We start from the raw sequence: 26313 nt of genomic DNA, 5'->3' as shown, positions 1-26313 counted from the left end.
TAGCTGAGGCCCAAGCTGCGGAAAGGCTTAAGAACTCACTTAATTGACAAACTTGGTTGGCATTCTTGGACATTTCACCAGTTGTGTCTCACTGGCTTGATACAACATTTTTCTGTCACACATGCACATACTCTCCCATGGGAACAGTGGACTTGGGCAAAGTCTCGTGTTTGGCCATTTGGTGCTTTCACACACTTTACTGTGGGAAATGGCAAGATCCACTTACTAATGGTTGCTAAAGTGGACTGAAACTATTATTTAACATGGTGGTTCTCAACCTTGGGGTCAGAACCCCAAGTGGTGTCACCTGGCCCCTTCCACGGGGCCACAAGGCTGGCAGCGGTGGCGGGTGGCAGCAGCAGAGCCACGGTACTGGCTTCCTCCACGCTGCCTCAATTGTTCTGCACCAGCGCACCCGCTCCTGTGCGCCTGTATGCGCACACTGTCTCCACGCATACACACGCCACCACAGTTGAGATTGCAGCTGTAAGGCGGTTGAGAACCGCTGACTTAGCATATGTGAAAGCGCCCATCATGTCAAGCCTATATGAAGAGTTGTTTGTTTATATCCCATTTCTCATTAACCGAACAAGTTCAAAGCAGTTTACAAACAGCTTTTCCTTCCTCACACCACCACGGACACCCTGTGAGGCAGACAGTTCTCCAAGAGAACTGTGACCAGCCCAATCTTAATCAGCTGGCTGCATGTGGAGTGGAAAATAAAATCTGGTTCTCCAGATTACAAGATGCTGCTCTTAACCACTATATCATGCTGGCTCTTGTCCAAACTGTGTCATACAGGCAGTTCACTGCTGAACTTGGGATCTGAGGGTATGGCCTTTGACAGCAGCATAGGAGGCATCACCAGGAGTCTGAGCATGATTCTTAGTATGCTACATCTAAATGCACAGCATTGTACTGATAATATATAAAAGCTAGTAAATGTCACATTTACCATCTGTCAACATTTTTATTCAACCTTTCTTCCAAGGAACTTTGGGGAGAAGGGTGTGCACATGGTTTTTCCCTCCAGCATTTTATCCTGTCAATAATGCTGAGAGAGGAACTGGTCAGACACAATAAGGTCTCTCCATGTGTTTTGACCACAAAGTGGGGATTCTCATAGTCTCGCTCTTCTATCAGCATGCCACACCAGATTTCAGCTATCTAGAGCCAGTGAGTCAATGTAAGCTGGAGGTCTAAATGTTTTAAACAAGAACTGAACTGCATAACTGTGCCTCCGTTACAAAGCATAACCCCGTTTAAGTGCCCAATGATCTCTACAAATTGTAGCTCTGAGAAGAAATTACAGATCTCTACCAAATAACTACTTGAGTCATCTCTAAACTATAATTTCCAGGGTTATGCTGAGTGCAGCCTTCACAGTTCAACTTGTTTTGAATGCATTCAAATGCATGGTTGACAGATGTTTCTGTTAGGTGATGGGATGACTGGTGATCTTAGATTTTCTGTTCAACATAATGAAATCCTATTAACTTACACAAAAGGAAAATCATTTGATTGTTGGAAGTACAGACCTGAGCAAGAATCAGTGTTCCTTCACTCCCACCCAGTACTTCTCAGTGTTAGATCACTGTACGATTTTCTTTGGTTCGTCCCTCCAACTTCGTGTAGTGGTTAGGAGTGCGGATTTCTAATCTGGCGAGCCGGGTTTGATTCCCTGCTCTTCTCTCACATGAAGCCAGCTGAGTTCACCTTGGGCTCGCCACGGCACTGATAAAGCTGTTCTGACTGAGCAGTAATATCAGGGGTCTCTCTCAGCCTCACCTCCCTCACAGGGTGTCTGTTGTGGGGAGAGGAAAGGGAAGGTGAATGTAAGCCGCGTTGACTGCCCTTCAGGTAGAGAAAAGTGGCATATAAGAATCCACTCTTCTTCTTCACTGCAAAACCTCCTTGGTCAGCATATAAAGAGTCTTGCTCGGTCGCAAGCATTACTCAGTAACTGAGGATGCATCACAGTCCAGTTGTTATGGAAAATTCACTAGGTTGCCACCACAGAAATTACTCTCAAAATGCACTCAAATTCCTACTGGCCACAGTAATTTTTACAAGTAACAATTAAACTATGCTTACAGTTCTAATACTGAAGGACAGAACAGGGCAGATTTAAAAATGGACCAGGTGAATTGTAGCACTCAAATGTATATAAGACAAACATCCGAGTTCAGTACTCCACCATCATGGATGAAAGAACCTGATTTCAAACAAATGTTAGTACCACTTTCAGAACTTGAGCATTTCCGAAAAAGGGTTGAAGGATAAAGTGACACATGGCTCTCAGATCACTTTCAGCAACCTTGAAGACCATTGTTGAACTACAAGCTGCCATGCCCCCTGCCCCCCCCCCCCAGTCTTTGTAACAGCAGGCACATACATACATTAGGATTTGCTTGCAACGTCAGCCAAGAGTAAGTGTATGGAAGTTCACCATACCATGCTGTAAGCCTGGGCTCCTCATAAGTTAAATCTAAAAAAGGAAACAAACAATACAACCTGTATAGTTCCCATGTGAAACAGTCAATGGTTCCATAATGGGACTAGGGAAGTATATTTCAGTAAAGACCCCTGGTGGCCAGATTGAAAATTGAAGTGGGGAACTTCACCCCAGGGTTACATCTGTACTTTCTCTGCCTTCTCCATATCAGTACCTAGGAAATTCCATTTCAACATATTATATGGGACCAAGAAGTCATATGATAAAACCAGGAAGATTTCTAGGCATTCATATCCTAGCTCTGTAACCTTGAACAATACAGAACTACAGAAAGTAAGAGAGCACATCTGCCATCATGTGGACAAAACCAGAACAGCAGGCACACAGCCATTCATGTCTAAGGCAGGGGGATTCCAACTAGGGGTCCGTGGAACCCTGAGGATCTTCAGGACCTCTGAAGGGGATCCACGGGAGCTCTGAAGTGGCATGGTATGGAGGGGGGCCTGGGATGTCTTTTCAGCTCCTACTCTTCTTTCCAGCCTACTTAAGGCCGAGCTCCCATAGTAGTAGGGAAAGTGGGAGAAGGGAACAAAAGGAGAGCTAAGGGTGCCGGTAGTGATGTCACTTGTGGTGACACAGAAGGAGACATGGACAGCTGACACCACTTCTGGGGCTCCCCTCATAGTCTGCGAAATTATTTCAGGGGTTCCTCCATAGTCAAAAGGTTGAAAAAAGGCTGGTCTGAGATATATATCTGAATGTTTTACTTTAGAGCAAGTTTCCCCAAAACCTTTTTGAGCCTGTAGGCACCTCTGGAATTTTGAGCCTATAAAAGTGGCCCCACTCGCTTTCTCAAAAGCTTGGTGGGCACCAGTACCGGTGGGCACAGGCACCAGGCTGAGGAAACCTATCACACGTTTGCCTTTTATTCTGTTCTGTGGGACTGAACTGCCAAACATTCTTTCCCACTCCCATGGGACACTTTGTTCTGTCTTGTTCTGCAATCCCAGTGGCAGGTGCTGAAAAGGGATGTCTAAACTGAGTCCTGCCCTGTGATACTGCACCACAGTCCATTGATGGGGACTCCGTCCTAACATCCCTTCTTCTTAGCCCATAAATGATGGGCTGGACACCTGGGAAATCATAAAAAGTATAGAGAAATTAGAGTATTTTCTGACATTTTAGAAGGTATAGACCAGTGGTTCTCAACCTTCCTAATGCCGTGACCCCTTTAATACAGTTCTTCGTGTTGTGGTGATCCCAGCCATAAAATTATATAAATGTTCTTTCACAGAAATTAAACTGAAACTGACCAATGGCATGAAGATCCATTGGTTTTTTCCCCAGGGTTTCTCAGTTCAGCTCTGCCTCTTGTCCCACCATGCTGATCTCGCTCTTTTCCACAGCTCCAGGCAGACGAATGCTCTCTCACAAACTACCCTGCAAGGCTGTTGTGTGGATGAAATGGAAGAGCGATGTCGGCCACTCTGGGAACTCCTTGGGAAGAAGGGCTGCTCGCCCTGCCGCAACCCCTCTGAAAGGTCCATTCGACCCCAAAGGGGTCCCGACACCAAGTTAAGAACCACTGGTATAGAGGAAAGCATTTTCTTACATGCCCAGGGAAATGACTTTGGGGTCAGGAGGTGAATTTCCTCCAGATTGGCCAGGGATGCTGGTTTTGTTTTTTTGGAGGGGGGGCATCATCTGGCCGTGGAATTGAGGTCACTGTGGTGGGCAGGTAGTTGTGAATTTCCTGCATTCTGCAGGGGATTGGACTAGATAATTCTGGAGGCCCCTTACGACTTTATGGTTCTATGAAAGCATGCTATGCGTTGTCAGAGTGGGCTTACTATGGTAAACATAGTGAGTGCAATTAAATGAAAGAATGACTGTACAATGACCTTTTCTGCTGTGCGTTCTCTGCCTCCAAGGGACCTCTTGGAGGAGCTGTTCAAATATCCAGTCAGCTTCTTTTGAATCAATGAAGCCAGGGATCAAATGAAGACTAGCACAAGGAAAAAGATAGATTATATGAGAGCTCAAGACTCTTTGTTTTCAAGAGAGCATGTATTGTGTCTGTATAGTCATATACAACTGCATTTCTCTTTCAAGCAAACACACCTCTACCTTTCTTGATGGTTTTAATTAATTACATTGAATGTAATGTGGGATCTTTTGGAGTCAGTAACTCCATTTGTGACATCAATCAATAATCAGATGCAGGCACTGGAGCAGGATCCTATAGTTGAGATCCATCCCAAATTTCCAAATGGAAGGTGGTTGGGGCAGCAAAACCTGGCAATTTCCTCCTCCATATCAATGCTTGCCATGCAGTCCCTGGAATTCCCCCATAGCTCAGGAATAGGACTTTGATGGCATGTGAAGAAGGAGGGAGCAGCAAGGAATCCTCCCTCTGCCAATCAAAATCCCTTCCATCAGTGAGGTTTTGCAAAGAATCCAAACAAATGACATTTTTCTGTCACAATCAAATTGTTAAGAGAAGTGTCCCTTCTGCTTACCAAGACACTCCTGACGGCAGGACACTGATCTCATACTGACCCTCTTTCCTGCAGACAAGATGAGAAATAAGCCAGCATGGGTCTACTACAATGAGAGAATAAGTATAATTATATACTTAGTATAAGACATACTAAAGATGCAAACAAATGTACGGGCTATCAAAGAAAATTTACTACCTTTATTTAACTGTACAAGCAAGAGTCACAATGGCTCCTGGTCATTGGGACAATTTCTACTGGTACCATGATGTGAAGATGTGATGTTCTGCAAAACTCTCCCCCCTCCTTATGAGAAGAAGCAGTTTCAGCACATGAAGAACTGAAATCATACTCACTCTATGATTACGGGCTCTGGAACTTTTCGTATCACCTAAGCCGCAAAACAATGAACAAGTAAATCATATAGCAGGAACACAGACCCATCTCAAAAGAAAAGAAAAATGGCTGGTGTGATGACTGAATTCTGAGAGCATCTTTATTTTCATAAACATATCCAGAACAGTTGCTTCAGAAGAACATCTTGTGAGCCAAGGCATTGCACGGTAGTCGAGAAGCTACTTCTCCAGTTTAAAGGAAATGGGCTATGTGAAAGAAAACAGGATTACACTTACCTCTAACTATTGCTCCTTGAGTGGTCACACATAGGCACTGCACACGCACAGGCCTGCTGCAGGGAGAATACTCGGAAGCTCAAAATGCCTCCATCCCTACGCTGGTTCCTGCCTTTTCCAGCATCATTCCCTCAGCTTTAGTTCTCTGTTCCCTGGCAGTCATAGAGAGGTATTACTTTCAGAGTATGTAGCAGGGCAGGAAGGAAGAATGTCTGACTGCACAGGTAAGCACTAAATGAACAACAATTACAGGTAAGTACAGCCCTGTTTTCATCATCACAGTACCTGTGCAGTCCCACATGGGAGATGAGCAATCAGACTTACCAGTAACAGGAAGGCAGTGCTCAGTTGAATAGAGACTGTACGACTGCTCTTCCCATCACCATATCACTTGTGGCATCAGTGCCCATCATGTAGCATCTTGTAAAGGTGTGGGAGGAAGACCAAGTTGCACCCTTGTGGATGGAATCAATGGAGAGGCCATGATAAACTGCCTTTCATGTAGACTGCATCCAAGCAGAATAAGGCTGGAGGAGCTGTGGGCCTTGCAGGAGCTTTCAGTGTTCTGCAGGGCCTGCAAAACAGAGCTCTTCCACCAGGTTGTTGGATGAGGCTGGGTCGCAAGGGCAATCTGGCCCCCCTTACAGCAGCAGTAGCGAATGACCAATTAGCGCCCTCTGTCTTCCCCCCTCTAGAATGGGTTATTGAGGGGTTGTATAGATAAGGCTTGAGTTTCTTTTTCGCCTCTTGTTTTATTGTGCTTAGTATTTGTGTGTATTGTTATTTTATGGGTTTTATTGTATGGTTTTACTGGGGTTTTATGTGTTGTAACTGGCCTCGAGCCCCTGGGGGCTCGAGGCCAGTTACAAATAATAAATTTAATTAAAATAATAATAAAAGTGAAGCTACAGTGTCCAGTCAACTCACACTAGTTTGTAACACAACCGGATGCATGTGACTATCCATCTAGATATGGACCAGGCTGACAGCTTTCTGACCAGGCTGGAGCCTACTGAACTGATGAACAGGTTGTCATCTTTCTGTAAGGGCTTTGTCGTAAGTAGAAGAGGAGTGTCCTATGAACATCTAAAGAGTGAAGGGCTTACTCTCTGCCATTCTGCAGCTGAGCACATAATACTGGAAGTATAACGTCCTGGTTACAGTGGAACCTGACCATTTCCCCCAAAAGTGAAAAACAAGTCTGTTATTTTTTATTTTCCATCAGCCTTTTGTTGCCATTATAAAGCAACAAAGGAAGGAGTCCAGTCTCTCCCCTTAGTACTCTAGTCAGCATTTACATATATATATTCAAACTAGCTGGAAAGCCTGCTTTAAAAGTGAGCAGGAAGGAGGCAGCAGGCCCCAGGGTGGCCCAAAGCCTCTGCACTGGGTGGGCCGCCCTCTTCTCACTTTCCACTTGGCGAGGAGCAGCATTGGCACCTCCTGGCCCCGAGTGGTCAGGCCCGGAAGAAGCCTGCCCAGCTGCCATCCCGTGAACTGAGGAGCAATGCTGGCATGACAGCAGGGATACCACCAACTCTTGGCTTGGGAGCTGATGGTTGCCCTCTATGACCACACAGGGCTGGGAACTGAGAGCAACCTTGGCACCTTATCAGCACTGCCCCTCAGGCCATGGGGAGCCAGGCAGGCTGGTGGCAGGGAGGCTTGTGGTGGCCCCAATCCTGTGTGGGACCAGGAGCCCATATGGAAGAACACCCCCCCCCCCCGCCCCAGCTCTGAACTCATGGCTGGGAGGCATCTTCAGGCCATGGGAAGGCAGGTGGGCAGACAGTGGTGAGGTTTGTGGTTGGGAGCAGAGTTTGTGCGGCCTTTCTGCCCCCCATCGATGGCAGCAAGGCTGGGGCCAAGTCCCAGGCTCTCCCTTCCTCCCAGGCCCCGCTCACTGGCTGGCTTACTTTGTTGAAGGCAGGCCAGTAGAGTGGGCCGGCTCTTCTTCCAGGTGGAAGAAATTGTTGGGGGAGGCAGCCAGGGGTGGGAAAGCCTACCTGATTGGCCATTTGTTGGGCAGATGGCCAATCAGGCAGCAGGCGAGCCATTTGTTTGGACATTATTATGATTTATGATATATGACGACTGGGTGAGACAGCCAGAAAAAAATAGAATGAAAACCCACATTGAGGTGACATAGATGCTGGAACCATCCAGGACAGGCACAACCCGAGCCATGGAGGAGCGGCTAGGTGCAAGTCCCCTGCCCGACTTACCTGGTAACCTCTGGGTGGGGCAGAGAATGCCAGGGGTAAAGGAGAAGCCCTACAGGTAGGACCAGAAAGGGAGCTGCAAGGAGCAAGAAGCTAGCTGCGATATCCATGGCTGCCCACAAGGAAGGGAAGATGCTGGGGGAAGAGAGGGGGGGCTGGGAAAGCAAAGGAGCACAGAAAAGGAGTGGGTGTTAAGAATGGCGAGGAGATGAGAGGATGATAGAGAGTACGATTGAGGAGTGGAAGGCAGAGGAGGAGGCAAAAAAGGAGGGTTTGGGAGCTGGAGGGGGAAAGATACCCGAGAGAGAGGGTGTTGAACCAGAAAGCAATTCTTAAGAGCAGTTCTGAGGACTCGTCCAGCAGTTCTTGCAACAGCGTGAAAGAATGCCCTGTTGCAGCTCCCCTTGCTCCTACTGTAAACATTCAAGTATCATCAATAAAGGAGATGGACCCAAAGGGGCTGTAACCTCACCAACTTTTGTCAGCTCCTTACTTATTTAGCATAGTGGGAAGCCCTGACCCTCCTAGCCCTCACACATTATGTGCTCTGCTAACGCAGCTGAAGTCCTATCAGAGGCCCAACTACAATACAAATTGTGTTTTGACTGGATAATCAAAAAAATGTACTTTCTGGATGCTGGTAATAGGAACATAACCACAAAACTACCACTTTCACAAACCAACCAGCTACCCTAACAATACAACTGACTTTTATGACAAATAAGGAATAACACAAATTTTATAACATAAAGCAAGGAAATAGTACAACTAATATTCCCAACCCGTCCATTACTCATAGTGTTAACCATAAACAGAACAAAGGGACACTTTAAGCATCTGTATGAAGCAAGGAATAAACTGTTTCCTAAAATGATAAGAACCTGATATATACCTCTTCTGGAGCTTTAAAAACAAATGACCTTTCAGCTGGAATCAACTTCTCTCTTCTCATCTGGGATTCTGCAGTGCTTGAAAGGACTTGATTACTGGAACTGGAAACCCCTGAAGCTAAGACAAAAAAGAAACAGATCAGCCAAACTAACTAGAAATGTGACATACGCTTGAGACCACTAATACAGGGAAATACATGTTTTCATGTCAATTCAGTATAGACTTATATCTCTACAAGCACATATACACAACAAATCAGTTTACTTGCAATGTGACCCCCCCCCCCAGTCATGGTTCTGTGAGGGTGTCATATGTTACCAACAGACAAAAATAAATGCACATTATTATCATCCAGATTCTTGGCTTAAGAGCACATATGAGGAATTTACTAAATTTGGGGTTGTTATAAAGATTACAAGACAATTTATCCTTTGAACATTTGAAAATGCTGTAAACACACATGATCAGTTCATTTCTGTAAATGTAAACAGTGAGAGAAATAGGATCTTGCCTGCATGAGAGGCAGTTCTTTTACTAGCAGGGCCAGCCCAGGCACCCTGTACTCTAGCTCTTTGTCTTTTATCTTCCATAATAATTCTTCACAGAATCTTCTAGGCTTTATGATAGACTGAATGTTCTTTCCTGTTACAAACACAAGAACAAAGTACTTAAAGGAAGTGGTTCAACCTATATTCCACTACTACCCCCATCAATGCCATCAATTATTTATATGCCACTTTTCCTGTCAACCATGGCAGCTTGTCCAAGTGTCATTTTTTCCCTTAAAACAAATAATTACAATTAAAAAGCGAAGAAAAACAGCTTTGCAACCTTTCTAAAACCCTACCATCCTTACATAGCTACAAACAGCTCATCTAAGAAGATCAGCACATCTCTTACAGAAGGCAGACAGCATGGGGCCCCGTTGCACATCCCTGGGGCAAGCATTAGAATGCTAAGGCTGACATGGAAAGCAGAAAGACCGTGCTGTGGTCAGCTTGAAGGGTTAAACCTGGAGGCTGCCACGGGAGGGTCTGAGGTAGCAACTAAGGTCATAACAAGCACACTAGTAAAAAAAAAAACTTAGAGCATAAGAGCAAGATTATATATATATACACACACAATAAACAGATCAAGCATACAGTTACTGGTGTAGGAATTGAAATATATATAAAGATAATACACCCAGAAAAGCAAGTCACCTTGTCTGGGATGTTCTTTTTATGTAGTTGTTCACCGACTGGGATCGACAAGCGTCGGACTCAACTGAATGGCTAATATTACATTATATCACGGATGTGAGGGCGATCTGGCAGCGACATCTGTCACCCCACTGATTGCCAGGGTTAATTCTGCTGATCTGGCTGGCTAGGCAGGTGTCCCCTCCATTATATCACAACACCAACTCAGTGACACATACGATGCCTATCAGTTAGCTCCATAAGGCTAGGCTTGATTCCATTTAAAGTGCAGCAAAGTTTATGGGCTTACAAGAGAAATCTAGGATTTCATCCTCAGAACAGGGCAAGCAGTTTACGCCACAGATGGCCAAAAGCCAATGCAGGTTCCCACCCCAAGATTTACAGCCGGTTCCTTGGAGGAACCTAATGTCCCTATTAAAAAAATCACTAAGTTACACCACTTGGACCCCTTAATGCACCTGCCTCTTCCAGAGAGCTAATGCTGTGAAACATATTAGAACGCGTCCACGAATCCCCAAGGGAAACCTCAAGCCTCTCAACGCCGTCCCAACCTCTCTCCACCCGTTGAAGGGAAACTTACAAACAGCCCCAGCCACGTATTAAGGAAAGGAGACCGAAGGCGACCAAACGGGGGGTCCCGTGTACTCTCGAGCCTTGCAGCTGAGCAGACATCCACAGACATCCTGGGCGACACAGAAACCAATCGGGGGGGGGGGGGGAGGGGGGAGAACACAAACGTCGCTCTTCGATAAACGAGTGAATGGACGCGCGCGGGGGCAGAAGCGAGGAAGGCCTGGGAGGGAGGGAAGGCATGCCCTGTTGCAGCTGCTCAGACAACGCTACAGCCGCTCGCTGCTCTCTCCTGCCGGCCCCGCGCTCCGTCCGACACCCCCGGCAACCACCCAACTCACCCGAAATCAAGGAGCGTCTAAACGCCGCAGGCTGCGTTCGGTGGCTGCGCACGCAGCTTCAGACTCCGCCCCGCCACCTTGGACGAATCGGGACCGGCCAGGGCTGTGGGCCAGGGAGGCACCGCCCCCTTCCCCCTGCCCGCCGTCGAAGCAGGAGCGCGAGGAAGGGTCGCCGCTGACAATACAGCATACTGGATTCTTCCGGGGCCGACGTTCATTCTCTTAAATGTTTCACGGTACTTTTAAAGGGCTGTTTTTAATAGCTGTCAGTGGGTTAGACTTCATAGTAGTTGTTAAAGGTAAAGTTATCCCCTGTGCAAGCACCGAGTTATGTCTGACCCTTGGGGTGACGCCCTCCAGCGTTTTCATGGCAGACTCAATACGGGTGGTTTGCCAGTGCCCCACTCATTACCGTTTACCCCCCAGCAAGCTGGGTACTCATTTTACTGACCTCGGAAGGATGGAAGGCTGAGTCAACCTTGAGCTGGCTGCTGGGCTCGAACTCCCAGCCTCATGGGCAGAGCTTCAGACAGCATGTCTGCTGCCTTACCACTCTGCACTACAAGAGGCCCTTGGTAGTTGTTAGCGGCCTTCTAAAGCCTTGACTGAGATGAAAGGGGAAAATGGTGATGCCACTAAATGAGCCTGGATCTGTGGATCCCAGCTCATGCTCCTCCTGGGTCACAGGGGTTCGTGCTGGGTAAATGCTTCAGAATGTACTTACAGTATATCCACATTGCCTTGATATTAGATCTCATTTATTTAAATAGAGTTTACTACCATGGGGATGGTTAATCATTTATTTATTTAATTTATATACCACCCTCCCGTTTACCAGTTCAGGCTGGCGCACATTATATTATCTAGTATCAATAGAAAACAGTTATTTAAAATTCAATTTTAAAACATAAAAATAGGTAATATTTAAAACTGTGGAAATAGAATTTATCAGATGACAAAGAGAGCCAGTTTGGTGTAGTGGTTAGGAGTGTGGACTTCTAATCTGGCATGCCAGGTTCGATTCTGTGCTCCCCCATATGCAACCAGCCGGGTGACCTTGGCCTCGCCACGGCACTGATAAAACTGTTCTGACCGAGCAGTGATATCAGCACTCTCAGCCTCACCCACCCCACTGGGTATCTGTTGTGGAGAGAGGAATGGGAAGGCGACTGTAAGCCACTTTAAGCCTCCTTCGGGTAGGGAAAAGTGGCATATAAGAACCAATTCATCTTCTTCTTCTTCTTCTAATATCAGAATAGCAGCATCAACAATCCCAGTTGCCTTCTGTACTTTCCCAGAATTAGCGTATAGTCTGGGGGTATCTTATTTGATTGGAAGAGCCCAGTAGATGTTATTGTATGGCATGGGTGTAAATATAGTCAAGAGATTCAAAGATTGTCTGGCTGCCAGGCAAGAAATGCTTGGAGGTGGCTTGCCACTGCCTTCCCCCAACCTTGGAGGTCGCTCTTCCAAGTGCTAGCCGGGTCTGACTCCGCTTAGCTTCCAGGATCTGACAACATCAGGATATACTAAAAGGAAAAACATAGGACAAGAATCCACACTAAGCCACACTTTATAAGTTCCCATAATGTAGGGGAGGTGCTAAAGTTAAAGACAAAAATGCCCAGTGGGAATAATAAGATGCTTGAATGCCCATTAATATATTGGGAGCCATGAACATATTACAGCAGCGGTCCCCAACCTTCATCTGGTCGGGGACTGCCTCCGGGGGTGGGGGAGAGCCAGCGGCCTGGCTGCCGCTGTTGCAACGCATAAATGTGCATGCCCAATTGCTGCACATGCACGTTTTGGCCACCAGGGGCGCAAACGTGCATGCGCGGCAGTTCCACACGTGTGCATTAGCGTTGCTGGCGCGCCGGCTGCCGTGCCGGTCTCTTCCCCCCCTCTCGCTGCAGGGGGGGAGGCAGGCGCGGCCGCTGGCGGCCCGGTACGATGGCCTTTGTGGCCTGGTACCGGGCCGCGGACCAGGGGTTGGGGACCCCTGTATTACAGTACTGAAAGTTGAAATGAAAATGCTGAGTGGATTTAGAGAAACCTGCTTTGGGTGTGGAATAACAGCTCAGAGTAGAATACTGGTTCCTGGAACCAGATTAACTGCTGTGGGGCTGACATTTGTGGTTCCCATCTCATTCAGTGGGCCTTCTCATGCAATTTAATACTTCCTATACCCTGGTACTCATGATGCAGCATATAAATGTAGGTGAGAGCAGTCTCTTGTCATACATTTTATTTGTAACTAGTAGTTAAGTTAGCTGCATGGAGAAATGGGCAGGATCCGGTTTCAGCCATGGTGACACTAGGGGTCTCGGAATTTGTTCTTGGCCCTACCTACTAAGCAGGCCACACCCTGGACCTCATTTTCGGTGCAGGTTTGAATGTGGATCCGGTCACAACTACGGCTGTGCCATGGTCAGGCCACTATGCTCTGAAGACCCGGCTAAGGTTGCCAACTCCACCTCAGTTGGGCACCGAGCAGATTTCAGTTTGCCCATGGAGACTAATGGATCCAACTGGATTCCTGAATGCTCTGCGGGACCCAATGCCTCCTGGCACTTCTCTAGATAGATTGGTCAGTGACTGGAAGGACAGGATGCTGGCTGTCATCGATGAGATAGCTCCCAGATGTCCTCTCCGCCCCCATCTCAAGCAGGTCTCCAGTATACTGAGGAGCTGCATTGGAAGAAACGGGAACTGAGAAGACTAGAGGAAGACTTGCTATGAAGAATTGAGATCATCTTATAGAATGCAGATGAAAACCTATGAGATGGCGGTGAAGTCAGTGAAACGCAACCTTTACTCCACATGCATCGTGTCTGCACAGTCATGCCCAGCACGATTATTTAAGGTAGTTTGATCCCTCACCGTCCTCAATGAAGGGCGCCAAAATAATAGCCAATTGGATATTAAATGCGAAGCATTTGCGAGTCACTTCACAGACAAAATCTCGACTCTCCACCATGACCTTTCTCCAACTTTGGACATAGAAAGTGAACTAGAGGCCCCTTGGCCGTCCTTGGAGAGAACACTGAGTTACTTCAGACGACTCTCATTAGCTGAAGTGGAAAGGATGCAAACAGCAATGAGACCAACCACTTGCTCACTAGACCCATGCCCATCGTGGCTCCTAAAAACAACGGACATAAGGATTGGGGTCCTCCTTGGGGAATTAATCAAGTTCTCCCTCTCTCTCAATGAGAGAAGTCCCAGAAGGACTGAAAGAAGCAGTAGTGCGCCCATTGCTTAAAAAACCATTCCTGGACCCGCAAAAGCCTAACAACTACCACCCCGTCTCACACTTAGCGTTCCTGGGGAAGTTAGTTGAAAGGGTTACAGCGGACCAAATACTAGCATTCCTGGAGGAAACTTCAGACCTTAGCCCATTTCAGTTCAGTTTCTGGCCAGGCCATGGGGTGGAAACGGTGCTAGGCACCCTGATGGATGACTTCCATCACCAGCTAGCCTGAGGCGGGCCAGCGCTACTTATACTATTAGATCTGTCAGCAGTGACACTGTAAATCATGAGCTCTTAGCTCGCTGCCTTGCTGACTCCGGGATACGGGGGACAGTCCTTAAATGGCTGATCATCATCTTCCAGGGTTGCAGAAAAAAGGTCTGAAATAGGAGAGAGAGTATCCCACAATCATCAGCTCACATGTGGAGTCCCATAGGAAGCATTCCTCTGTCCTATTTTATTTAACATCTTCATGTGCCCTCTTGCTCAACTGGTGCAGAGGTCTGGACTGGGTTGCCACCAATATGCAGATGACACCCAGCTTTTCCTCCTGATGGATGACCGCCCCAATTCCCCTGCAGAAACCATAGCCAGATGCATGGAAGCAGTGATGTAATGGCTCAAGCAGAGCCATCTGAAGCTCAACCCTTCAAAGACCGAGGTCCTATGGCTGGGTAGAATCATAGATTTGGAAGGGACCTCATGGGTCATCTAGTCCAACCCTTGCACTATGCAGGACATTCATATCCCTCTTATCCACTTTAACATGCCACCCCCAGTGATCAGTAATCAGCCTCTGTCAGATGGCTATCGAGCCTCTGTTTAAAAATTTCCAAAGATGGAGAACCCACCACCTCCCAAGAAAACCTACTGAGAAACCACTCTGTCAGGAACTTCTTCCTGATGTGTAGACGGAATTTCTTTTGAATTGATTTCATCCCATTGGTTCTGGTCAGTCCCTCCAGGGCAAGAGAGAATAACTGCTCCATCCTCTATATGGCACCCTTTTAAATACTTGGTTATCAGATCCCCTCTCAGTCGTCTCCTCTCCACGCTAAACAGACCAAACTCCCCTAACGTTTCTTCATACGTCTTGGTCTCCAAACCCCTCACCATCTATGTTGCCCTCCTCTGGACACGCTCCAGTTTGTCTACATCCCTCTTCAACTGGGGTGCCCAAAACTGAACACAGTACTCTAAAGTGAGGCCGAACCAGAGCAGAGTACAGTGGTACCATCACATCCTGTGATCTGGACACAATACTCCATTTGATACAGCCCAAAATCCCATTTGCCTGTTTAGCCACCAAGTTATACTGCTGACTCATGTTCAATGTATGGTCTACTAAGACTCCTTGATCCTTTTCGCACATGCTGCTGCCAAGACAAGTCTCCCCCATCCTATATTGGTGTATTTGGTTTTTCCTACCTAAATGCAGAACTTTACATTTGTCCCTACTGAACTTCATTTTATTCAGTTTAGCCCACTTATCGAGCAAGGTAGCGTTCTTACCCCACCTGTCTAGCAGTGTGTCTAGCAGTAGCCCACTCTGACAGGAACCCGGGTGTGATCCTTGACGCCTCCCTCTCCATGAAGGCACAGGTCACGAGAGTTGCATGCCAAGCCAAGCTACTAGTGCCCTACTTGGCACCAGAACACCTAGCCAGAGTGATCAATGTGATGGTCACCTCTAGACTGGACTTCTGCAACTCACTATACGCAGGCCTACCCTTATCCATGACCTGGAAACTGCAATTGGTTCAGAATGTCACGGCCAGGATTCTCACCAATACACCGTGGAGATCCCACTTCAACAACTCAGCTGGCTCCCAACTGAATTCCGGATCAAGCTCAAGGTTTTACCTTCAAGACCTGAGAGACCGTCTTTCTGCCTATACCCCCAAAAGAGCATTACATTCCGCCACTACCAAAGGGCCCCAAACAAGCACATCGGTCCTCAACAAGGACCAGAGCCTTTTCTGTCCTGGCCCCCACCTGGTGGAACTTTTCAGTTTAGAAGAGACAACTAAGTGGGGACATGTCAGAGGTTTATAAAATTATGCATGGGGTGGAGAGTTGACAAAGAAATGTTTTGCATTCTCTCAAAATTATATATCTCGAAAGCATCCAATTAAGCTGATGGGTAGTGGGCTTAGGATGAACAAAAGGTAATACTGCTTTACACAGAGACTGATTAAAATATGGAATTTGCTGCCAGAGGATGTAGTTACGGTATTCAAATTTAAAAGGAAATTCAATAGATTCATGAAGGGTAAGTCTCATGATGACTGAGGGGAAACCACCAGATTCAGAGGCACCAGTCTTCTGAATTCCCAGAGTCAGAAGGCAACATCAGAGAAGGCCTCAGCTGGACAAGAAGAACTATTATTCTGTGCTCATAACCAGAGCTCCAAGAATACTTTTCACTGTAGATGTAAGAATGAGTCAACATTTAGGGAACTGTTTATTTGAAATTTCAGTTTCACAATAAGGGGTTAGGAAAACCACTCTGTTGCATAGGCTTGCCAGTTATTTAAATGCCCCTGCCCCACCACTTCTAAATTGTTGTACATGCAGTTTCATATAGCCCAAATCTGCTCTTTCAAATACCAAAAAACACAAAAGTACATTCCTGGACAAAATTCATTTTGCATACCTGATCAGCACCATTGCATCGGTTTTCATTTATTTTCTATGTACAATAACATTTAAACATACTTTAACTCTCAAGCTGGAGCCTTCAGTTATTCCTCTAAGGGCAGCATAACAATTCAAGTCTGTAGCCTTTGTAGTATCAATATATGTGCTCAAACTCTAAGATTGTTTTTTCTGTACATGTACAACTTGACAAAGGCAATGGTTTTTCGAGAGAGACTAGAACTGAGTGCTGTAGTGAGGGAATTGGCAACCTGGTTTCTATATTTACTGAACTTAATTCAGAACCAACCAAGTAAGTTCAGGTCATTTTCTACAAAAAAAATTATGTAAAAACCCCTTAGGAAGCTTGTGGAAGTAGCTGGCAGATGTCGCTGCTCCTTCAACAGTAGAGGAGAGGCAGGGAAAGATCCAACTCCATAACATTTTCATTACATTTACTCTCAAATATCTGCTTGGAACAGATAAACAAAATATATTCCTAATTTAGACAAAACCATTTTTGTTTTCCCTGACAAATGCAAGTCATTTTATTATGCCCATTAAGAGAACTAAGCTATGTCAAAACATCTCATTTTCAGTATTTAACTTCAATCACATTTCAGGTATCAACAATCATTTAGATCAGTGGTCCCCAACCTTTATTAGGCTGGGGACCGGCAGGGCATCGGGCTGCGCCCGTGGGGACCGCGCCCGCACGGGCCACGCCCACGCTTCTGGCCGCGCCTGCACATCGAGCCGCGCCCGGCCGCGATTCCTTCTCCCCGCCCTCCCGCAGTAAGTAGCTTCCCGGGCCGCAAGCTTGCGGCCTGGGAAGTTTTTTACTGCGGGGGGGGGGGGGGCGGGGAGAGGGAGCTGCGGCCCGGCGCCGGGCCGCGGCCCGCAGGTTGGGGACCACTGATTTAGATGACAATGACCAAGCAGTGGGGTAGTAATATTTCATGTTTTTATACTGCAGTCTACAGCATCCCTCTTCAAACCATTTGTTATGACCCAAAGAGATAACTTTACTAAAATGATTAGTATTGATAACAAGAGTGTGAGTGTATTAGATCTCTATAGATGTTACATTAAGTCCTTTCCCTTGAATGACACATAATGAAGCATTCACATTTACAGTTCTGTGTGTTCTCTAAAGATGACTGAGGGCTGTGACTGCGTTGTCAGAAAATACTGTATTCTGTTTTTGCAGTTTACAGTTTACCACAGAAGGGTACCTGAAATAAAGGCACCTTTCCTTTGCAATTCAATAAAGGTAGATTGAGATGACAATTTTTAGCCTTCCTCCCTCCTCTTCCCCAACTCCAAAATGTCCAAGGCAGACATCTATGTGGGTGTGGGATATCTAAAAGCATCCATCACAGAATGGGAACTAACACTGAAAAGGACACTATGAGATATGAAGCAGTACTAGTCCAAGTTCAGATGCCTAGTGTAGTAAAAATTAATAGTTATTTCTGAAAATAATGTATGTCCTGTTCTGACAACCGTAAACAGTGCATAATGACTATGTACCCCTTTCAACAAAATTCTCATACTAACACATTCTGCTGGTGTAAGTATGTATTACCATAGAGATAGTGTAACAAGTTGTACAATTTTATCTTGGATCATGTCTAATAAAGCACATTTTAAAACAAAGGCGCAAAAAAAATGTCTACACACTAATCGTGGCCTTTTCTCACACTCAGCTTTCTCTTGCTTCATGCTGGCCTCTGGTCCTCAAAAAATTCCACTGGTCAGAGAATTTAAGATATACTGAAGTATTTAGTGCCTGAATGTGGATACAAAGTTATGGAGGATTCTATCAAGATGATGCAACTCAGTTTTCCTTTAGTTTTCTCAGATTATGGGCTCTTGCTTTCAAGCACATGTCTACCATGAGCTTTGTGCGATACCACTTGGGCAAATTCGTGGAAACCCAGGCCTAAAAGATAAGGGAAGACAACATTATCCAGCCACTGAATGCAAGAACATTTTAAGCAAAACCCAGCTTACCCCCCCCCAAATCTCCCACAACACTTTCAGAGAAGCTTAAGAATCATTATTTTCTTTCCTAAAATTGCCACATCTTCACCTGAACAACCAAAACATTGGCAGCATTGCTGGAATCAGCAATGCAGGAGAATTGGCATGGTTTATGCACATCACAACCTCCCAGACTACACGGTCACCAGCAAAGTCCAAGGCAAATTCCCGAGATACTGGCAGTGCCTCTGGGGATGGGCTAACTTCAAGCATGTCAAACCAAGTTGACTAACTGCTAACTAAAGAGTCTTCATAGACTGAGGCAGCTTCTTTTTAGCACTGGGGCCAAAAAAGGCAGCCTATTTCCAAATATGAATATTTACCCAAGAAACTACTGCATTAATACCAATATAACATTTTGGCTATTTTGTTGTTTAAAAGTGACAACAAGTCTATGACACTATGTATATGACAAGAATACAATAGCAAAGATGTCAGTGCTTCCAAGTTTCACTCAGTATTGGAATCAGCTGATACCTTGTGATTGTACTGACTGTTCCTAAGTTCAAATAAACTTTTTATTACAAAAGACATGGGTCCCATTTCCAGCTTTTATTTTTTTCGTTTCATATGGCACAGTAATTTTAAGCTCTCTTTTTAGTATTGGGTATATGGCGCAGAGTGGTAAGGCAGCAGATATGCAGTCTGAAGCTCTGCCTGTGAGGCTGGGAGTTCAATCCCAGCAGCGGGCTCAAGGTTGACTCAGCCTTCCATCCTTCCGAGGTTGGTAAAATGAGTACCCAGCTTGCTGGGGGGTCAAACGGTAATGACTGGGGAAGGCACTGGCAAACCACCCTGTATTGAGTCTGCCAAGAAAACGTTAGTGAGCGTCAACCCCAAGGGTCAGACATGACTCGGTGCTTGCACAGAGGATACCTTTACCTTTTTATATTTACTATTTTGTTTGAACAAATTTAAGGTATTTTTACCTTTAAATTCTATTAATGTGCCAAGGAGTGCAATTTTTATGCCAATGAAGAATTATTATGCCTTTTATTTTCCTAAAATAACTAAGTTCAGATTTGGCAAGTTAGTATTGCATATATAAATCTTCTATAATCCCCCATCCACCCCCAAATCCACTTATTTCCCCCAGTGAAGCTGGAATACCCTGTAATCATTTACATCTCTCATTTCTCTACAGTACTGTGCAATATACAGTTATGAGCCTTCAATAGCCAGCCTGTTTTTGAAAATGGAAAACACTAATCTTAAACTCAAAAGGCTCAGAAAGTGCACCTCATCTATAGGCCTCAGATTAGGAAATGGTTTCTGAGCAAACAAAATAGTGTGCAATATATGCCCTATAACTCTACTCAGACAGGACAGCTTTCAATTATACCTGATCTTCAGATCTTAAAGATCAAGATGCCCTGCCTCAGATTCAGAATGTGACTTGCTTCTAAACTCTCCATGTTGGGGTGGATAGGCAGAAAACGGGTTCACTTCTCACCTTCTGACCCCAACTCTAGAATGTGCTATCATATTTAGGGATTTAAGAAATGAATTTTCTTAGTCTACGAGGAAACACCAACCTGTCCCTTTATAACTATATTGGGGAAAAACTCAGACCAATAGGTTATACCCAGTGGTCCACAACCTTTTACATGCTGCAGACCGGCGGCAGCGGGGAGGGCGATTGCCTGGCCACGCATGCACGTTTGCGCTATGCGCGGCTGAAAACGTGCATGTGCGCATGCGCAAAAGTGCTACGCATGCACGTTTTTGGCCGTGTATGGCGCAACTGCGCATGCATGGCCCCGCTTCCCTCTCCCCCCCTCCCACAAAAAGAAGCTTGCTGGGCCGCAAGCTTGCGGCCTGGGAAGTTTCTTACTGCAGGGGGTGGGGGCGGGGAGAGGGAGCCACGGCCCGGCACCGGGCCACGGCCCGGTCGTTGGGGACCACCAGGTTATACCATTGGGACTGGGTTGTATTTTTCTACTTTGGATTTTTTTCCTCTTGTCTTTTCTTCCTCAGAAGAGGCCTAAGAAAATTCTTGCTTATTCAGAGATATGCATGTGAAGGAAAGTTATTTATTTGGTTACTTGGGGGTTTTTTTGAGGGTGGGGAGAGATCAATAACAGAAGTCTTGTTTGTTCTGCCCAGTCCCTGTTTCACACTTCCCTGAGGCTCAGTGGACATTTTATCTCATGTTCTGGTTTAAGGCTGAAGGGAAGACATCAGCAAGCTGCCTTCAGTAAAATGCTGGTGTTCTATGGCAGCTGAGACTGGGTGGGGGGATTATGCATGTGCTGTCCTCGTTCTGTCTAGAGGGAGGGTAGTGACTACTCTTGGTAAATTGAAGGGGGAGGGGCATTTAATTTCTCACCTGGATCCCCCCCCCAGCATGCAGAAACCTCCTTTGTGCCCTGATCCATTTGTTATTTCCTTTATTTGCATAAAGGTCAGGCAGGTAACTCACCATTAAATCATCATCAAGTCAAGTATGAATATAAAACATACCAAAAGGGAATGAGATGGGTATCCAGAAGTCTGGCTCTCAAGACCCACTGTATTGAGGGCATATTTTACGTATGTTTCCGGAGTAGGTACCAAAAAGGATACTTTGCGGATCCTACTCATTTTTGTCTTCACAAGATATGGTTGAACACTCTGAAAGGAAAAGATAGTTTGGGTTTTTTTTTTTTTAAAGACAAGATCCCATATCAAGAAGGTTGCATTATTGGATGATAAAAACACATTGCTTTAATTATGACCTCTGTTCTTAAAAAACAAACAAAAAAAACAATTGTTTGGGTGATTCAAAATCTATAAATATAAATTTCTAAGAAATGTTCTAAGAAACCCAACTAGCTCTAAGTGATATATTATAGATTTCTTGCTACTGAGCTGGAATCCCTATTTTAAGCACTTATTTGCTTCATTGATATTTTATTTATTTATTTATTTAGATTTCTATACCGCCCATTTCTTTGCAGCTCTGGGCGGTTTACATTGAACATTATGTAACTTACATGGAACTATATACAGACTGTAACATCAACAACTTTCAAATAAGGCATCTTTTAGTTTTCATCAGGCCCCAAAGTGGATTGCAACACGATAAAGTTACAAAATTTTAAAAGAGTAAAATACTGAGAACAAAACAGACATCAAACACAAGCCACAGCAAAACATGCAGCTGCCCAACCACTATTAAACACAAAATTGTTTGGAGCAGACTCTGTGAGGACATGTAAACACGCTCCATAAGGAGAAATCCAAAAGATGGGACCACCACTAAAAGAGCTACGCAGAATTGTTTCTGTGAAACCTGGAACAGGGTGTCAGGAACTGACCCAACCATGGGATAGGAGCTTCCTTGGAAGCAGTATCCTGTGAAGTATATGCTGCACCTTGAATGGCACCCAGAAGCTGACTGACAGACTGCTAAGTGTTTGCCACACAGATGTCATACTATATTTGTATCAGCTTCTGTGACTTCTGCAGGACTTCACTAAACTCCCACCAAGACTGTAGCCTTTCAGGTAAGCGTTCACCAATGCATACATGACACTACCACAACCCCAACCCAAGAAAACGGGTGGTAAAAATAGTTAAGGGGGATGCTTCTGGACTTAGTTTGTGAGAACCTGCTCTTTCAGGATCTACTTGAAGACATGGCAGGGCCCAGATGATTGTTACAGATGCTTGCAAGTATGCAGTGATGCTCAACTTTTACTGAAAAAATGCAAAGGATATCTCGACTGTGGTTCACCAATAATGTCAAAACTGGTCTGCAAACAGAGGCTCATGAATCCTGCTGGATTCCAGAAGACTCTTGGAGTTTTGAGGATTACAAATATGTGTTCTGTTGAGATTGCAGTTGAAGCATGGAACGTGAAACTCCTTGAAGCTATTGACAAGGCTGACCCTTGTTGACCTTTCCTACCTGGGGTATGAAAGCTGGCCCTCTGGTTTACTGTAAAAAGGGTTGAGAAACGCCTAGAATGGTGCTGGCAGAGAAATCATGCTGACTCCAACAGATCATGCTACAGAGCCCATTGTAAGATATATGAAGCAATGATGATAGTGGAAAGGAAGACTTATTTCTTTACACCACATTCATACCTATTGTTCCTATTGTTCAAGGTAGCTGTGATATTTTTGGAAAGTTTTGGGGTGATATGTTGTTGAGAATATGTATCTGGATGAGAGGGGGTTCTAGGAGCCCAATAGGTGGTGTTTTTGATCTCAACTATATGCCTGGTGGAAGAGCTCCATTTTGCAGGGCCTGTGGAACTGTGGTAGCTTGGACAGGGCCTGGGTCTCTTCTGGGAGCGCATTCCACCAGGTGGGGGCCAGGACAGAGAATGACGTTGGCCCTGGTTGAGGTCAAGCGTTCTTCTTTGGGGCCAAGGATCTTTAGCCAATTGATGTTAGCTGAGCGTAGTGCTCTTTGGGGGGTATGGGCAGAGAGGTAGACTCTCAGGTAAACTGGACTCAAACCACATATGGCCTTAAAGGTAATTACCAGAACCTTAAGCTTAATCCAGTATTCAACTGGCAAACAGTGCAGCTGTTGGAGCACAGGATGGATGTGGGCGCTCCAAGGGGTTCCTGTAAGAAATGTGGCTGCTCTGTTCTGGACCACTTGTAGTTTATGTATCAAGGATAAGGGCAGGCCCGCATAGATCAAGTTGCAGAAGTCCAGTCTAGAGGTGACCGTCGCATGTGGCCAGGTGTTATGGGGCCAAGTAGGGCATTAGTAGTTTGGCGTGGCAGATGGAAAAACACCAGCAGCACTACTCTTGTGATCAGTGCTTCCATAGAAAGGGAGGCATCTCACCAGATTTCTGGTGGAGTGGGTCACTGACAGCTGCATTACATCCAGGTTGGGAAGTCGCACTTCCTTGCTTGGACCCTTCCTACCTAGGTGTAAACTGAACGGAGCTTTTATTCCAACCCCAGATCGATTCAGTCCCTGCCCTCTACACAGAATGCGATTTCTGTTTGGATTTGGGATGATTTAAATTTTCCTTCTGCAGCAATAAGGATTGATCCAGAGTGACCCTACCTTTATTGTGCGATATCTCAGACTGCTTTTAATCCTCAATATCCATTTGGGAAAGAAAGCTCCGTGGTAGAGAACCTCTGATAGGCTACACCTGATCATGTGACACACTTGCCTTAAAGGAGAAGCCCCTAATTTCTCTCAACTTCTGTTGGTCTTGGATTTTTTTCTGCCTTCTTCAATCCTCTTACCCCCCACTTCAAGAAAAGAAAGGATTTTTTCCTCCCTCCTCTGACTTCTTGGATCCTCTCCCCCCTTCAAGAAAACAGAGAAAGAGTCTCCATTTGCCTCCCCCCCCCTCGTCTGAGCCTCCCTAACCACATGCAGAACACATGTTTCAATTGGGGGGGGGGAGAAGACCTGAGTTCAAAGTGATCTGAATTCAACAGGATTGACAATGGAATAAAGAAAGTAAGTGCAGACTCTGCCCTGGCCTCTATTTTTAATGGTTGAGCTTAAGATGGCTCTGCACCAGCTGGGCAAGAGGGTGAACTCACTCTAGTCCTCTCAGTTCCCATTTTTTAATCCCTCTGTATACCACAGGGGCCACTTGGGTTGGGGGCAGAGAGGATGTTGGGGAGCTATCTCACCAATGTCAATCACTGATCAGTCCATTTATAGACATGCCAGGAGGTATTGGGTCCCGCAGAGCACTCAGGAATCTGATTGGATCCATTAAATCTCCGTGGGTGAGCTGAAATCTGCTTGGCACTCAATTGAGGGGGGGGGGGTGGTATTTGCAGCCAGGCCTTCAGGGCGCAGTGGTCTGACCATGGGATGGTGTTTGCTGCCGTCACCTCCATGTCTAGCCCTGTGCTGAAAATGGGGTCCAGGGTGTGACCTGCCTGATGGTCATGCCAGTGACAAACTGTGGGAGCCTTACTGTCACCATAGCCGACAGCAGGTCCAGCTCATTTCCAGAGGACAGCAGCTCACAGTCTGGGGAACTGTAACAACCAGGCTGTTGCTGCCTCCAGCAGGGCTGCCGGGGTATCTGGTGGTGCATTGGGTGTGTGGTATACAACCCAGATAGCCAAGCTCTTGTTTGTGCCCCGCCCAAGACCAACACATTCAATTCCTGGTATTGACAGCATGGGGAATGCCCTGCAGGAGTAAGCCACCTGAATTAGAATTGCTACTCCTTCTCCCCGTCCTATGGTCCTTGACTGATGAAGAACCTGGCAGGGGCTAGTTCCTTAAAGGTGACCCTTTCACCTCCCCTGACCCAGGTTTCCATCAGGCATGCCAGGTCAACTTTGTGTACTGCAAAATATGCTTGCAGGGTTGTGGTTTTATTTTTGATTTTGAGCCTGTCCTGAGTTTATTTTAAGCATTGTGCTTTGGTTCAGGTTTCCCCCCACTTATTGGTGAACAGTTTTTGGTTCCAGTTACAAGTGTTTAGTCTGAATATGCAAGATTATAAGGAAAACTAGATTACAATGCCAATCATAAAAGTAACCATGACTTGATCTGAGCATTGACCTGCCTTTATTACCAGCTTGTCTTGAAGTTGCATTGCTCAATGGCAACACTGGGTGGCACTAAAGAACAACCCATTCAAGAGCACAACTGAACTAAAGCTAATTATTTTGCCTTCATCAGCTCCTGCTTAGGAAAAGAAGAGCAAATATCTAGGCAAGGGGTGGGCCACTAGCAGAGATGCATCTAAGGTTTCACTGCTTTTCTAATATATGCATACAGGCTCCAGAGACCCTGACTCACACACACACACACACAGGCCTACCCTTGGCTTTGACCCAGAAATTGCAGCTGGTACAGAACACGGCCACAAGGGTCCTCACAGGAACATCCTGGAGGTGCTATGCCATCTGCACTGGTTACCAGTCTGCTTCCGGATCAAGTTCTGGTTTTAACCTTTCAGGCTATACGCGGCCTGGGTCCAGCTTATCTGCAGGCTCGCTTTTCTGCTTATGCCCCCCACAGGGCTCTTCACTCTGCGGGTATGAATTTACTGGTGGTCCCAGGCCCCCGGGACATACGCCTGGCCTCGACCAGGGTGGAACGAGCTCCCGGAAGAGCTACAGGCCCTGCGAGATTTGTCAGCTTTCCGCAGGGCCTGCAAGACAAGAGCTCTTCCGCCAGGCATATGGTTGAGGCCAGGGCAACTCCCGGCGCTGTCAGCTATGGATCTCTAGCTGAAACCAACTAAGTCCCTCTCTCCCAGATAGTGATAGAGCTTTGCTGGACAGGAGGGGGGGAGTGGGTTGTATATTTATTATCCGCCATCGTGATATTGTGTTTTAATTATGTTTTAATGGAATTTTATTGTTCTTATGAATTTCTGTAAACCGCCGCAAGACATTTGAGAACGGCAGTATATAAATATAATATATAAATAAATATTAAACTGGATTCTCCTTTTTGCAGCAAAATCAAGTTACTCAGACAAGTGCCTTACTTGAGGCACTGTTCAAGTATGCAGATAGTGACTGGTTAGTGCACAAGATTGTTAAAGCCCTCCAAAGAGACCTGTTCAGGATGGAAAATGGATGAAGGCTGAAAACAGTGGTCGGAGTTGGGGAGAAGAGGAC

General features: G+C 45.9%; 2 protein-coding genes across 8 annotated transcripts in view; both read right to left on the bottom strand.

Moving 5' to 3' along the window:
- Positions 1-10894, bottom strand: part of ALKBH3 (alkB homolog 3, alpha-ketoglutarate dependent dioxygenase) — a 52347-nt gene extending 41453 nt beyond the window's left edge. For 2 of the 6 annotated variants that reach the window (XR_013228372.1, XM_077322230.1), the window contains exons 1-7: positions 10812-10894; positions 9210-9340; positions 8700-8815; positions 5310-5344; positions 4975-5022; positions 4357-4460; positions 2400-2488 (exon numbers count right to left, since the gene is read on the bottom strand). Coding sequence is in view for 5 of the 6 variants with exons in the window: in XM_077322230.1 (XP_077178345.1) it covers positions 2400-2488; positions 4357-4460; positions 4975-5022; positions 5310-5344; positions 8700-8815; positions 9210-9288 (471 nt within the window). In the remaining variant the exon portion in view is untranslated. The other 4 variants (XM_077322226.1, XM_077322229.1, XM_077322227.1 and 1 more) reach the window with 4 other exon arrangements.
- A 5621-nt stretch (positions 10895-16515) lies between these two features.
- HSD17B12 (hydroxysteroid 17-beta dehydrogenase 12) overlaps positions 16516-26313 on the bottom strand; it is a 231456-nt gene continuing 221658 nt past the window's right edge. For both annotated transcript variants that reach the window (XM_077322224.1, XM_077322225.1), the window contains 2 exons: positions 21211-21360; positions 16516-18646 (listed from right to left, as the gene is read on the bottom strand). In XM_077322224.1, the coding sequence (XP_077178339.1) occupies positions 18542-18646; positions 21211-21360 (255 nt within the window). In that variant the 3' untranslated portion in view covers positions 16516-18541. The remainder of the gene's footprint in view (positions 18647-21210; positions 21361-26313) is intronic.

The sequence above is a fragment of the Paroedura picta genome, chromosome 2, assembly GCF_049243985.1.
Source record: "Paroedura picta isolate Pp20150507F chromosome 2, Ppicta_v3.0, whole genome shotgun sequence".
Lineage (NCBI taxonomy): Eukaryota > Metazoa > Chordata > Lepidosauria > Squamata > Gekkonidae > Paroedura > Paroedura picta.
Note: the sequence above shows the minus strand (reverse complement) of the source record. Positions and strands in the feature narration are given on the sequence as shown.